The sequence below is a fragment of the Sitodiplosis mosellana genome, unplaced genomic scaffold (genome assembly GCF_009176505.1).
Source record: "Sitodiplosis mosellana isolate CC-2019 unplaced genomic scaffold, AAFC_SMos_1.0 Smas_scaffold_6062, whole genome shotgun sequence".
NCBI lineage: Eukaryota > Metazoa > Arthropoda > Insecta > Diptera > Cecidomyiidae > Sitodiplosis > Sitodiplosis mosellana.
The window spans coordinates 27,207-41,414 of NW_022601303.1; the positions used below are offsets into that span (position 1 = coordinate 27,207).

At 36.2% G+C, this 14,208-nt stretch overlaps 1 protein-coding gene across 1 annotated transcript; it reads right to left on the bottom strand.

Annotated features, from left to right (window-relative positions):
- Positions 1 to 2,704: 2,704 nt before the first annotated feature.
- Positions 2,705 to 12,579, bottom strand: LOC129573328 (protein twist-like). The gene is made up of 3 exons (XM_055453722.1): positions 12,034 to 12,579; positions 7,851 to 9,141; positions 2,705 to 3,653 (listed from the first exon to the last, which is right to left on the bottom strand). Exons 1-3 carry the CDS (start codon positions 12,125 to 12,127, stop codon positions 3,497 to 3,499), a joined length of 1,542 nt encoding a protein of 513 aa, XP_055309697.1. The 5' UTR covers positions 12,128 to 12,579; the 3' UTR covers positions 2,705 to 3,496.
- Between the last annotated feature and the right edge of the window lie 1,629 nt (positions 12,580 to 14,208).

A 14,208-nucleotide genomic window follows, 5' to 3' on the forward strand; every position in this document is an offset into this window, starting at 1 on the left:
TGTATGTGAAGTTTGTCGCAACGAAGAAGAGGCCAAAGACAGGGAAGTATATAAAATTCGTCACCATAATTCAGACAATATGCACTGTGCGCGTTTAATGATATTTCCTTTTTTCGCTTTTAAATGATACGGACCACATAACCATTACATGCACCGGGAGCGAGAGCACAAACATCATGACACAAACGAAGTCGCTGCGTTAATTCCGTTTTTATTTTCAGTCAACAAAATCCATTTACGATCGTGCGCGTTTGTTTTTTTTTTTGCTTCGGCTTGTAATTTATGCTAGCGACACATTTGCCTCTGAAAGAGAGAGAGAGCGAGAGACTTTAATCATTTCAAGTTGCAAAATGTGCAGCAGGAGGCAGATGTGCAGTGTAGCAATGCAGACAAATAAACGAAGGAAGGAGAAAGAAAAAAAAACGTGGCTGAACGAGATATTGAAATGCGAAAAAAACGATACTATTTTCAAATTCGTTGCACTTGAACCACAATTCAACATTCGAATGCGATCGAAAATAGACATGAGAAAACCTAATTTCAGACTGTCGTATTTAAAAATACAACGCGATTTCAAATGATGTTTGAGTGCGCATATGACAAAAGGGATTAGATCAGCTGGCTGCTTCGTAAAGCCACCGCACTTATTCATTTCGATCCGTGGCGACCGCCCAGTTTCTGAGGCAGCAATGGTGTTGATTTTGTTGTGATGAACGAATCAGCGAATTCGTACTAGTGTTTTAAAGTATTTTGCAGTCGAAAATGGGAAAAACGGTAAAATATCAGAACTATTGAAATTAAAAGCGTTTCAAGGTCTCAATTACATGTCAATTTCAATATTGAGTTTTCATCACATTTTCCGCGCTGAATTAAAAATGAAACGGAAGTCGATTTGGATTTTTTTTTTAATTTTCTTTTTTCATTCATTTTAAAAGGATCACCTGCCTGCCTCCTGTTATTGTCACCTACCCTACAAGAATTTTGCGACAAGTTTACGCAAACGTATCGCCAACCTTCCGCAATAGTTGTCACAAAATGCATGAACTGCGATCAACTTCATTCGAATTCAGCATGTTGTATTTTTAAAGGCTGCAATGGCTGATTATTCTACTTAATAATTATTTTGAATAAGTTTTTATTTCTTATTAGCAACGATGAGCAACATGAAAAGTTTAAATAAAACCATTTGGAATTATTTTTTCAATGTAATGAAGTTGGATACAATTCGAATTTACAGGTTTACGCAATGCGATACGTCGCAGATATGTCGGCGTTATGATTTTGCGTAAATCCGTACATTGAAAAACCTATCGCAATGCGGAATGTCGCGGGAAGGTTTTGCTTTACGGCGACATGTCGACGTAAACCTCAATGTATCGCAAAATTCTTGTAGGGCTAGGACTTCCTTATAAAAACACGAAATTCAACTTTTGCCTATTCGGTCATCGTCGACTCGTCAAATATAAAATTCTACTGAATTCAATTTCCTACCAAGAAAGTTTGCTGTTGAATCGAATTTCTTTTCAAAATGATGGTTTTGATCGATTTGAGAGTTCTCACACCATAAGCACAGCTCTTCACTTGAGCCTTTGTCGGGAATATTTTTAAATATTAAAATCATAATATTTTTATATTCAATTCAAATCCACCATCGCCATTTCTTCCTGCAATTCCAGTATGAATAAGCGAATTTGGTGCATTGACTCAATGAACTGCGAACATTTATCCCACAAAAACAATCTGTTTCTGATCATTTAGCAATATTGATAACGTAAAAATACTTACTTTTTTGGCAGAAAGTACTTACCTATTGTCGACGGTACAATTTACCGCTTCATCGACCATCTTCGAAGTCTATCCGCTCCTATGCTCTCTCAAAAATCCACTACTTCGTTTTGTTCAAGTGTGAGTTCGTTCAGTGAGTAGTAAAAGTGCTTCCGAATTTGGAACTACTTGAAAAGTTTCTTTCAATTTTACCGTGCATTTTCCGTCTCAAGCGATGAGAAGATACCCAATTAAAGCGCAACCGAATCAGCAGCGAGTCAAGAGTAAGTTATTAGCTGCCGATATGATATTTTGTAACAAAATGAGAGGAGAAATTCGTCACAAACCGAATGAAGATCGAGTGAGTGAGCGAGAGGGAGGGAGAGAGTCATATTGGTAAGGTTCATAAAATTTAATTTCGATGTGCTTATGAAGAATCGAGAGATCGATGTGGAGAACAAGAGGACACAAAAGAAATTGGCCGAGAAAGATGCGTTGTAGCTATGGTTTGATTAGGTTTTCGTTTTTCGTCGAACGGAGCAGCAGTGTCAGTCGAGCGTTGTTTCGGTTTCAAATTACCGACGCATACACAAACACAGAGAGAGAGAGAGAAAGCCAAAAGAGTGTTCTGAGTCAAATGGCATAGTCGAATCAAGCGAGATCCAGCCAAAAATGCCACTGACAACCACAAATCACTGCCAGAACGAAAGGGAAAACTGTGGAAGGAGGAAGATGGAAGCGAGAGTGTAAGAGAGAAAAGGAGAGAAAGAGAAAAAGAGAGAGAGCGAGAGGAAAACAGAGAAAAAATAAATAAAAGGAAGGAAAAGAGAAAGAAAAAGACCAACTCTTGCTAAAGACCAAACGAAGAAAGAGAAAAACGGCCGCAGAAGACCGCTGAAGAATGGAGATGAGAAAAAAAAACAAATCGTTGTTTCTGTCATTCTTTCAATTTCATTTAATTTATATACAAAAATAAAGCATACATTTTCCATACTCTCTATTCAATATATGTTGTACAAGCTAAAATAATTCTAAAAATTGTGGAATCATAGTTGCGGTTGTGTTCATTTCAAACCGTATATCATTGTAATGATTAAACGAATTAGTGTTTTCTTCTCTCTTTTTTTTTTTCGTTCGGAGCAAAAAGAAAAAGACAGTCGAAACGAAATAATTTGTGTGTTGTTTGTTTTGTGTTGGTGATTCTATCGAGGCGGGAGAGTGAGTGCGATTGAGAGACGGAATGATGATGTGTTTGAATGCGCGCGCAATTTTCGATAGAGAGAGAGAGATAGAGAGATCGCTTAATCTGATCCAACCAGTGGAAGTTAGAGTGTGTGTGTGAGGAGAGATAAATCATTCGCTTTGCAACGCATCGCAACCCATCGAAACTCCATATAATTCACATTATTTTCAATCTAAATTATGCTCTTAATCTAGAATGAAAATTTAAACGCGCACTTGAATTCTAGCTTCCTCAACAGCAACAACAACAATAACTACATTTAAATGATTCAAATATGGATCTGGATTTATTCACATATTGTCATCCGCTTAATGCCTTCTAAATATTCTTTTTTTTTTCCTTCTTCCATCGTTTCGTTTAATACTGTGTAATTGAGCTCGTGGTTTTTTTTTTTTGAGAAATATTCGCTTTATTTTCGATATTACCTCTTGGGAAATGTTCTAAAAGAGATAATTCGTTACCGTTATTGTGCAAAAGTTGCGAATTGATTTATGTTTTCGTGGTATTTAATTCGCCTTCCATGCGCCAAACGCTGAAACATCGGCTCAATTCCTCTTGCGATGGCCATGCCGTCGATTCATTTTCCATGGACTTTAAAAATGTTATTTCGTTGGTAGATATCACTTCATACAGGAAATCAATGTAACTGAAAACAAAATGAAAGGAAAAAAAGAACAAAGACAATGATTAATTTTCGTTTGTTTGTTGAATACGTCAACGAGGCGAATAGCAGAGATTATACTGTGCATCCTTTTTGATCTCTTTGATGTGTTTCTAATTCAATTCAGTGAAAAAAAAATTGCAAGCAATCGTGCGCATCTTCATTTTTGACGTGGAAACGGTGCTCGCTCGCGCGTCGTTCCATAAACGTTAAAATTAACGACAAAGCAAAGAAAACCTACGAACTGGCCATAAAATGGAATGAGTTCTCAGTATTCGCCATCACACTGAGTGACACTTCAAAAGAGCGAGACACACACGCACGCACACAGAGAGAGAGAGAGAGGGAGGGAGAGAGAGAGGGAGGGAGAGAGAGAGAGACAGATAGAGAAGGAGAGAGTGGAGTAAAGAGAGAGAGAGAAAAAAAGAAGAAAAATCGACATACAATCCAGTAAAAGAGACGCGGTTCCGGTTCATGGAAAATTGGCGGAAAAAGGCAACAACAACTGAAAAAAAAAATCTCCGTTCAAACAAAGCCATTCATTTCGGATGCATATCGTCTAACAATGTATTTAAGCGCATTTTTTTATCGTTTCTCTTCTCTAATGTCTGAATGAAATTCTGTCGCGACGCGTTTGCGGCAACTAGATTTGCATTCATTGGCCGTCAATCTGCGCGATCTTGGTCCGTACAACAATCAAAATGGCTCTTGATGTATTCGCCACAGCAAGCGTTTGTGTAGCGAACGCAAATTCTTTGGCATTTTATTCCACCCGAAAAATGAAAGGCGCCCATTATTCACAACCATTTGAGCATTTAATTTCGTTTCATTTCTGATTGTGCACTGCGCTTTTTATATATTTCATTTCGGTTTGTTTTATTCCTGTTTATTTTTTTTCTTCGTGCGGTTGTCTGTGTGCATAAGCGCTTCCAACACAGAAATACCCGTCAAGAACATGTCTTGGCCAGTGTCTCGAGTGCAATATCACGAGCTATGTACACGCACACCAATCCCATTGCAAACTCTAATTGAAATTGAAATCATTCATTAAATTATTTAATTGGGTTAAATGCAGCAGCGCCTACAAATAGGCGAATTCATTGCGAGCATGGAACACAAATGAGAAAAAAAAAATGCACACACAATGCACAATTCAAACGTTTACGTTCGACCGATCGAATTTTCGATAAGAATGACTCTGATTTAACCACTCAGATGCAAGTGTCAGTTAAGGAAACTCTCTGCGCAAAATCAATTGACATTCCAGATCTCGCTGATTTTTTAACTGATACTCACGTATTGCTATTTTGTACACGGGATTATTTCATCGGTACTGGGAATATCTCACAGACCGCGGATTTCGATTCAATTCCGCTAGTTTTGATGGAATTTTCAATTGTTTATGGTTTCATTTTTTTTTCAATTTTTCATGTAAATCATTGTTATGACTTATTTTTTAACAAACTTAACCAAAAGGAATCTTCTAGGACCGTTTTAGAATCCAAATTGGATCATTGTATACATCAAAGTGACCCAGTTTTACCTTAATTCTGACTATTTTTATTGAATCGTGGCAAATTTTACCGACCCAAAATGTAATCGATCCAAGTTTTCTGGTTAACTTGCCGTAATTTTTGATGATTTTGACAATTTTTCGTGTTTTGTTTAGAGCATTTTCAGTGCATTTGACAACTTTGTTATTCAAAGTACATAAAAAGTTTGTATGGCGCTATTCGATTGATTTTTGCAGTATTTAACCATTGAGCATGCAAACATTAACATTTTGATTGCTTTCAATGTCTTTCTTCTTTTGTTATCGACTTTTTTTTCCATTTTGATACCTTTTTGCAAATTCTTATTTGTGATTCCTCATGCTTGTTTTGTCTTTCTATTTTGTCTTAATTACTCAAAAACCAATTTAAGTAAATAAAAATTTGTCACACGAAAAAAATTCGTCGTTTAGAGAAGAAAAAACACTTTTGCCATGATGCATTGGCCGTTCAACAACTTGAAAATGAAATGAAACACTCGAAAAAAAATGGATTTTAAAGCGAGACGAAAACGCATAAATTCGACAAGATCGCTGTCTGCTTTCTAAGCTGGTTGATGCTCAACACTTTTTCTAATATATCCTTTTGGTGTATTTCTCTTTTCTTCTGCCAAGTTATGTACGATATCTCTTTCTCTTTTTCCCCTCCTTCTCTATCTCCTTCTTTCTCTCTCTTTTTTTCTCTCTTCTCTCATTTTATTTCTCTCGTTCTCTCTCAAGAAAAGAGTCAAAGTGGTTTTCTCGTTGGACGAGAAATGGTTTATTTGTGGGCTGTGAATAATGTGTTAGGCGCACATTTTCTTCTTCGACAGATGAATCATAATTAGTGTGTTGGAAATACTGAGACTGCATCATGCCTCATGATCATTCTTATGACACAACACACCATTTTCACTCTAATTTTATTTATGGCCATGCTACGTTATACGTTCACTATTTAAGAAAAAATGTCTTGTCGTGTCTGTCTCGCGAGACTATCATAAATATAATTTAACCAGAAAAAAATGAAACATCTCCATATTTTTTGGAAAGAAACGAAAAAAAACAACAACAACATCGGAAAACACTTAAAAAAAATACTAACGAAAATGCTACTGTTGCGCATGTAGAAACAAAAGTGCAAACTGCAACCATGGATTTTTCCATTTCACTCACACAAAAACGGAGAGAAAGTAGAGATGCGGAAAGGGTGTTGAATGAATTATGATTAGCTTAAGTGCTTAGATGGTTTTTTTTTTCGTTCGGTTGCGCTGTTCAAATCGACTAAATCGCTTTAGATTTTGTGTTTCGAACGGTTTGTTGTACAAATTTTTGTATGTATCTAAAAATGAGATTTTTTTTTTGAAATCTCGAGTAAAGGCGTAAAAGTGTTTCTTCATTTCCATTGAGTGTGTCTAGGGAGAAAAAAAAAACGAATGTCAAGTGGCTGATAATGGGGTGTCTGATATTATTGGCCATAACTTACAGGAAAAAATCAACATTTTCGCCCGTTGAAACACTTTACTTTCGTGTTCATTCGAGAAAAGTAGCAAATTTTATCGGTACACGTGGGACAGTAAATTTGAACTGAGCCGAAAATTGAAGTAGAATTCGTCAAAATATGAGGCAGAACACTTTGACTTCTGCCAAAAATTGAGAACAACCACTTTGAAAAATTAAATCAAATCACTTCAAGTTAAGCAAAAAAAAAAAGACTGAGAGTCTCAATCTGAGACAAACCAGAGAGTGTCAAGTCCATTATGTTTTTTTTTTTCAACCTCTGAATTCAATTAAAATGAGAACAAAGCACTGAGCAAATTTCGATTATTTTCAACAGAGCTTCAAATCAGCAAATTTTATTCATTTCCAAGAGGGAACTGATTCATGCCCAAAACAGTCGATTTTAAGCGAAACAAAATCATTGCGATTCCAAGCTAAAAAAGGCACATATTTCAACCGAAAATTCAACTCAGTCTCATTCAATGGAGCAATTCATACCGTACGCTTCATTGCAACTGCAGCAAGAGCATTCCTTTATGCATAAACGACCATTTATGGCCAAAACAGCCCATTTATAGCTGAAATTTACCATTTCTGATGGAAAAAAGCCTTTAAGGTTTGAAAATTCGTCGAAAAAGGAGCAAACATCACAAGATACAACACAAGAACCGAAAAAAACCATTCACATCCATTCAAAATGTCCCAAAAAGACAAAAAAAAACGGTCATTCGATGCAAATTTCATTCATAAAATCGGATTGGCTATGGGAAAAACCGGCATTTTACAGTGAGAATTTACATAGACGCCAACCATTAAAAATTGTCACAAAAAAAAATCCCATGAACAACAACAACAGCGAGAGCAGTAAACGATGGCAAACACGGCACCAGAGTAGTAACAAAAAGGCAAACATCAATATTCATGAAATAAATAGCCGTGAAAATCCAGCAGCCATAAAATGATGTATGAGCTAAAGAAAATACAAAACAGTTCGGAAACATCAAGGAAAGAGAACGAGAGTGCATAATGATTGTTGGTTTTTGTGGGGTGGAAGAGAGCGTTTTGGCGTGTGTCAAAGCCATAATCCATCGGCTTATGGGTTTTTTTTCTACCTCTCTTCTCTTTTTTTAACATGATTGTTTGTAATTTCTTACCTGGATGCCAATTTAAGTGTTTGGATTTTGCTGAGCTTATCACTTGGTAGTGTTGGAATGATTTTTCTCAATGATGCAAATGCCTCATTCAAACTTTGGGTTCGTTGCCGTTCGCGTACATTGGCCATAACACGTTGTGACTGAAGATCATCGAATGTTGTCTCTTTGATTTGCTTCTTACGGTTGCGCACTTTGTACTTGCGAATTTTCCCAATCGAGTTGTTCGTCGATTCGACAGCAGTGGCGGTGGCGATCATTGTTGTCGTCGGTGCATTGTTGTTGTTGTTGTTGATCGGTGTGCTTTGTACGAATGATTCATTTTCTTTGGGAATTTTTGCCGTTGGCATTTGATTGTCAACGTGTTTCAATTTGGATCGGTTATTTTTCCGTTTTTTCGTGTTACCGCTCTTGGTTTTGCCATCAAATTGATTGTTCACCTCGAGATTGTTGTTATTGTTATTCAATAGATTGATTTGACCGGTTTGCGGCATAACATTTAGCTCGGAAAATGGATTTGTACTGGAATTTGTGCGATTGCTATGTAAATGCATGTCCATTTGAGTGTTACAATTCGGCGACAAATGATGTGAAATCGTTGTCATTGCGATTTGATGTTGTTGTTGCTGCTGCTGCTGTTGCTGCTGCTGGTGGTGGTGCTGGTGGTGGTGTTGATGATGATCATGATGTCCATTGGTGTTGACAGTGCTGTAATACAGATTTTGATTGGTTTGAGCTACGCCCATGGAATAATCATCTGTGGCTGATGTATACATTATGGTGTTGTTGTTCCCATTGAGAGCGGCCAATTCGGCCGGAGATTCGGACATATAGTAAATATCATACTCTTTGGCTTTTGGCTTCGATACCGTTGACACCTCGATTAGAGTTCGCGATGGATGAATCGACAACTGCGAATCAAAGTTACACAATCCATTTGGAATGGGCGCGGCGATTATCGATTGCGTTTCGTCCGATTGGGAATCGGTTGGTGTTACCACACTTCGGCCACAGCTTGATGCTGGCGATCGATAATTCACATCGTAGTCCGGCTGCTCCACTTTTATCGTTTGCAACGCACCAAAGTCACTCAAACCATTCGTATAGTTGGGCGCATTCAATTTTAACAAGAGATGCTCTTTGGCAAAATGAGACTGTTGCAATAGGGCCGATTGATGCGGCAATGCCTGTTGATGGTGGTGGTGATGATGATGGTGATTGATCGCTTGCAGATTTCCATGACTTTGATACAGATTGTGCGCATGAAACGAATGATTGGCTATTTCACTGTGACCTGTGGAATGAAATTGAAATTGGAATTAGAACGGTTTATTGGCGGAAAGAAATCGTTTTTTTTTTTTATTTAGAATTTGGTTTTGTAAAATAAGGACGAATATAATACAAAATTATTGCATTAAATAATGAAGGCATGAACATGTCCTACGAAAATAATCGACAACCGAACCTTGTTATGGCTATTGAGATTTCGAAGTATAATTTAAGACAACTCTTGAGCGAATTTCATTTTGTAAATGGCTAAATTCATGCAGTTTATCAATTCAAATCGAAACTAGACAGCGCATGCTTCGAATTTAGTTTCATCAATTACAATCCTCGTGTTGTGTCAAGCAGGAGTTCAATCGATTGCACGGAAAAGCTACATTTTTATTAAAAATGGAACTTTCATAGATTAAAAATATTCATTTTCACATTTGAATCCTTTTCTCGTTAACAACAATTTGATTTGGGCCCAAATTAAATGGAAGATTGGGAGAAATATGATCATACATTGTCTATTCCATTTGTAAAAGTATCTACGTTTGATTTCGGCAATAAGAGTTATTTTTTTATTGTTCTGTGTTTAACCAAATCATTTGTGGTGTGATACTCTCGGTACAAATGATACTGTTCCCAACATAGTGCCAATGTTTCAATTAACCAAGTCCAAATAACGCAACAAACCCAATCCAACGAACATGGTATGATTATTATGGCGATTGCGTCATAATTTTTTCAATTTGGATAAAGCCCTATCTCAAACTAATAGGAAGACTGCACCAAAATTGGGAATCATTTTAGATTTTATTCCAAGTATCTATCATCGGGAGTGTCGGTGAATCAAAGCATTATTTGTAAAAAATAAAAATAAGTTTTTTTTTTTCAAAATGATCAAATCCTTCAAATGAATTCAGAACTGTTTGTCAAGTCTCATTTTATCAATTTTACTCATGCGGCGGTAATCGGTAAAATTGAATCGGAATGCATACAGATATTCGACAACTTCGATATACTACTATTGTAAGAAAAATGCAAATTAGTAAAAAACGTAAATTTAAACTGTTTTTCATTAATGCGTCCATCGTCTATTGACGGCACTATCGATTGATAACTTGATCATATAAATGATATCATTGATCACTTCCATGTGCTATCAAGGCGAATGGTGATTTGTAATATGAACTCGTGGAAAATGTCGAAGTGGCTTCAAATTAATTTGCGATTATATCTCTTTTTGCTGATTTAATCATTCTTTGTTAATTCTGTTTTCATCAATAAATTCATCGAAAATGATATACTTTTCCCATTCATTTTTGAAGGCGATGATTGATCATGAAAGAGGGACATTTGGATGTGTTAACGCAAAAGGGGAAAGTTATTTCAAATTTTCCTATGAAAATCTCTCTAAAAATGTCCGTTTTTTGGGGTTTGAATCAAATTTTTATGACGAATAAATTGTTTTAAAAAGCCTCAAACTATTGTTTGCACAAATTCACATTAACTTAAAATCTAAGCAATGAACTAATTAATAAATTGAATGGTAATTGACGGAAATGTTGTAAAATTTGAAAATTCATAAATTTGGATACTCATATGAAGGAAGCGTGATTGGAAAATCGAAGTTTTCTCCAAAATATTGACAGATTTGAATAAAAAGTAATCATTTCAACTACAATATTGCTTCCAAGAGTCATTAACACAAGAAAAATTGATGGATATTCCCATGTTCTGGAACTCTGGACGAAAGTTAATTTTTTTCAAAATGAAAGATTACACGGAGTGAGGAAGAAATCAATTTAAATCTGTCAAATTATAACACTCTTTTATATACGATCTTTTGGGCAATCAGTCGTTATTTTACAAGTACTTAATTGATTTGTTAACCGGAGATATGAATGTGTGATCGCAAAAGAGCAGGTTCGAAATATTTTGAAGTGGAAAATCTCCATATAAAAGTGTGTTTTATATGTTTTCCACTTCAAAATATATCGAATCCAAGTTGCTCTGTTGTGCTCATGCATTCATATATACTAGGACTAATGAATTAAATCATCGATACTCTTGTGCAAAAATTAAATATTTTATAAATTTTGGAACATTTTGATTGGACTTTTGTACGTACTGTGATTGGAGTTTAAATAAATTTCAATCAACTTTGAACAAATTCAGCCAAATTGGCCGGTTAGGTCATCCGAATTTATCAACTATGAGTGTCTAATGAATGAAAATGTACGTACAAATATAGTCAAAATGTCCCTTAGTCATGAATTGTACGGAGAAAAATGATCAACTGACTAAAATCTAGACATATTCGAAACATTTGCACGAGGGCAATGAATAATCAGTTTTTCAACAAAATGAAAATGAGTTTCTGAGTAAACAAGAAATGCAATGGTTCAATCAAATTGTACAAATATAGGGTTTATTCAGCAATGCTCGTGTGACAAAGCGACAAGAATGTGTTTATAAAAACTTGCCTTTCTCATTATTATTTTTTTTTTTCATGAAGTTCCATGCGTTGTCCTTTTATTAATAAAAAATGAGTCATAGAAGAAAAATTCAGATCGGGCAAATCTGAAAGAGTGTTGAAATGCCAGACATGGGAAAGTTTCTTAGAAAAACAAAAAACTATGCGAAAGCTGCTACAGACTGAAACCAATACAAATGGGTGTCTAAATACAGATTCCCCCTTTTAAAGTGATCAAAAGTGTAAGCTTTGGTACTTCTTTAATTCATTGCGTTGTTATTTCGTTAAAAGAGTCCTTTTATGCGTCGGTAAATTCTTTTGACCCATGACAATTGTTGCTAAACATTCTTGATTTGAATTTCAAACTTTGAAACGTTCGCAATGCGCATTTCTCAAAACCGACTTGAATCAAGTCAACAGGAAGTAATAAATCGTATTTACCTAGAATATTTACGCCGTTCGCGGCAATATTGTGATTACTTATATCCAAAATCAATTTTGGTGAACAGGCTCGAGCTATTGTTGTGGTTGACATAATGAATTTGTTTTCTTTCAATTTCACTGCACTTTCCGTTTTTTTCTTTGTTTCACTTCCACAAGCAACAATTTTCTTCTTAAAACTCTTTTCACTCTGATGAATCTCGCTGTTTTTCACTGTATCAAGTTAGTCAAAATGTATTTTACCCGGAAGGATATTTGGTATCACACAGATCACATGAAATAAAATCGCACGAACGAAAAACTTAATTCTCTTCGAAGAATAACTTTTTGTCAAGGAAGATAGGCCGATTGGTGTACAACAGAAAGGAAGATTGGGCCAATGAATTGTGGGCCAGTTCATAGATTTAGAATTGGATGAGATGAATGAAAAATAAAAACTACGCACAAATTAGCATTTCGCAGGAGGCTGCGACGGACGAGCTTCACTCTCGATCAGATCCACGAAAATACTGAGCAGCTAGTCGAGCAAATACGGATGCATAACATGCCGAATATGTTATTGTTGTGTATGACGATGCGATCTTCGACTGAGTCTATGTTCACTTCACTCATCAATTGACTATATGGAAATATATATACACGATCATCATGCCGCTCAGCCGAATACTCTCTGTGAGGAAATCTGTTTCGTTTTCTTTTTTCCTCTCTCTCTCTCTCTCTCTCTTCTTACTTCGCTACTGTGTGTGCTTTATGGTTTCTGTGCCTTTTGCATCGGCTTGTCGCCGAATGCTCTTTTTTACGTTTTTCTCTCTCTCCATTTGTATAGTATTTCGAAGCATTTCGGTCGTTCGGTATTTTTAAAAATATCTCTCTCTCTTCTCTCTCGCCTTTTCCTTTATTCATAAAAACAATAACGGTTTTCGCATCTTCCTTTTCTTATTTTTCCATGTTGTTTTTTTTTGCCTTCGGTTTTGCGTCTCTCTTCCTTGTTATTCTGCATCTTTGTCGTCGTTCGCCTGGTGCGTGCGTGTGTGCGTGCGTTTTTCATTCTTTGTTTTTGGTGTGCATCATTTTCATTTCATTTTACCTCCTTTTTCAGTGCAACTCCAGACGACACACACGATTTTTCATTCAATCCCGACGAATTTGTACAAAAAAGACACGATCGCGATGCCATGGCTTGTGTGTATGTGATGGTGTCGTCACTGGAATCCTCAAAGGCAAACGAAACACCAATACAAATACTTCGATCTTACTAACCTGACAACCATTTGTACCACGGCTTTTTTTTAATTACAGAAAGACTGAGACAACTTTTTTTTGTGCAAAGGAAAATCCCAACTGGATTCGAGTAATAAAATTGTAAATACACAGTGTGGATAAACATTGGATCCATCTAATCGTTGAAAATGATCAGTGGGAGTATTGGAAATAGTCTATTTCTATTTGAAATGGTGAAAATTGGACCATTTTCAATCATATTTCCGCTAAACAATTGGGATATAGAGCATTTGATTTGATCTCATTGTTTTTCCTCTCCATTGGATACAGTGCTCATGATTAATTGGTTTTCATATCATTTTCGAATGACACACACAATATTTTGATTTTTATTTTCATTTTGACCTCATTTTCTTCATTGGACAAGAGCAAATTAGTTCCAAGTTCAATCTTCCTTTTTCCATCCCTGTTTTTATTTATCTCTTCGACTTTCTTTCTCTATCTCTCTATCCCACCCACTCTTTCTCTCTCCTTCTCTCCTTTTCTCTCTTACACTCTCGCTTCCATCTTCTTCCTTCTATAGTTTTCCCTTTCGTTCTGGCAGTGATTTGTGGTTGTCAGTGGCATTTTTGGCTGGATCTCGCTTGATTCGACTATGCCATTTGACTCAGAACACTCTTTTGGCTCTCTCTCTCTGTGTGTGTGTTTGTGTATGCGTCGGTAATTTGAAACCGAAACAACGCTCGACTGACACTGCTGCTCGGTTCGACGAAAAACGAAAACCTAATCAAACCATAGCTACAACGCATCTTTCTCGGCCAATTTCTTTTGTGTCCTCTTGTTCTTCACATCGATCTCTCGATTCTTCATAAGCACATCGAAATTAAATTTTATGAACCTTACCAATATGCCTATCCCTCTCTCTCGCTCACTCACTCGCTCTTCACTCGGTTT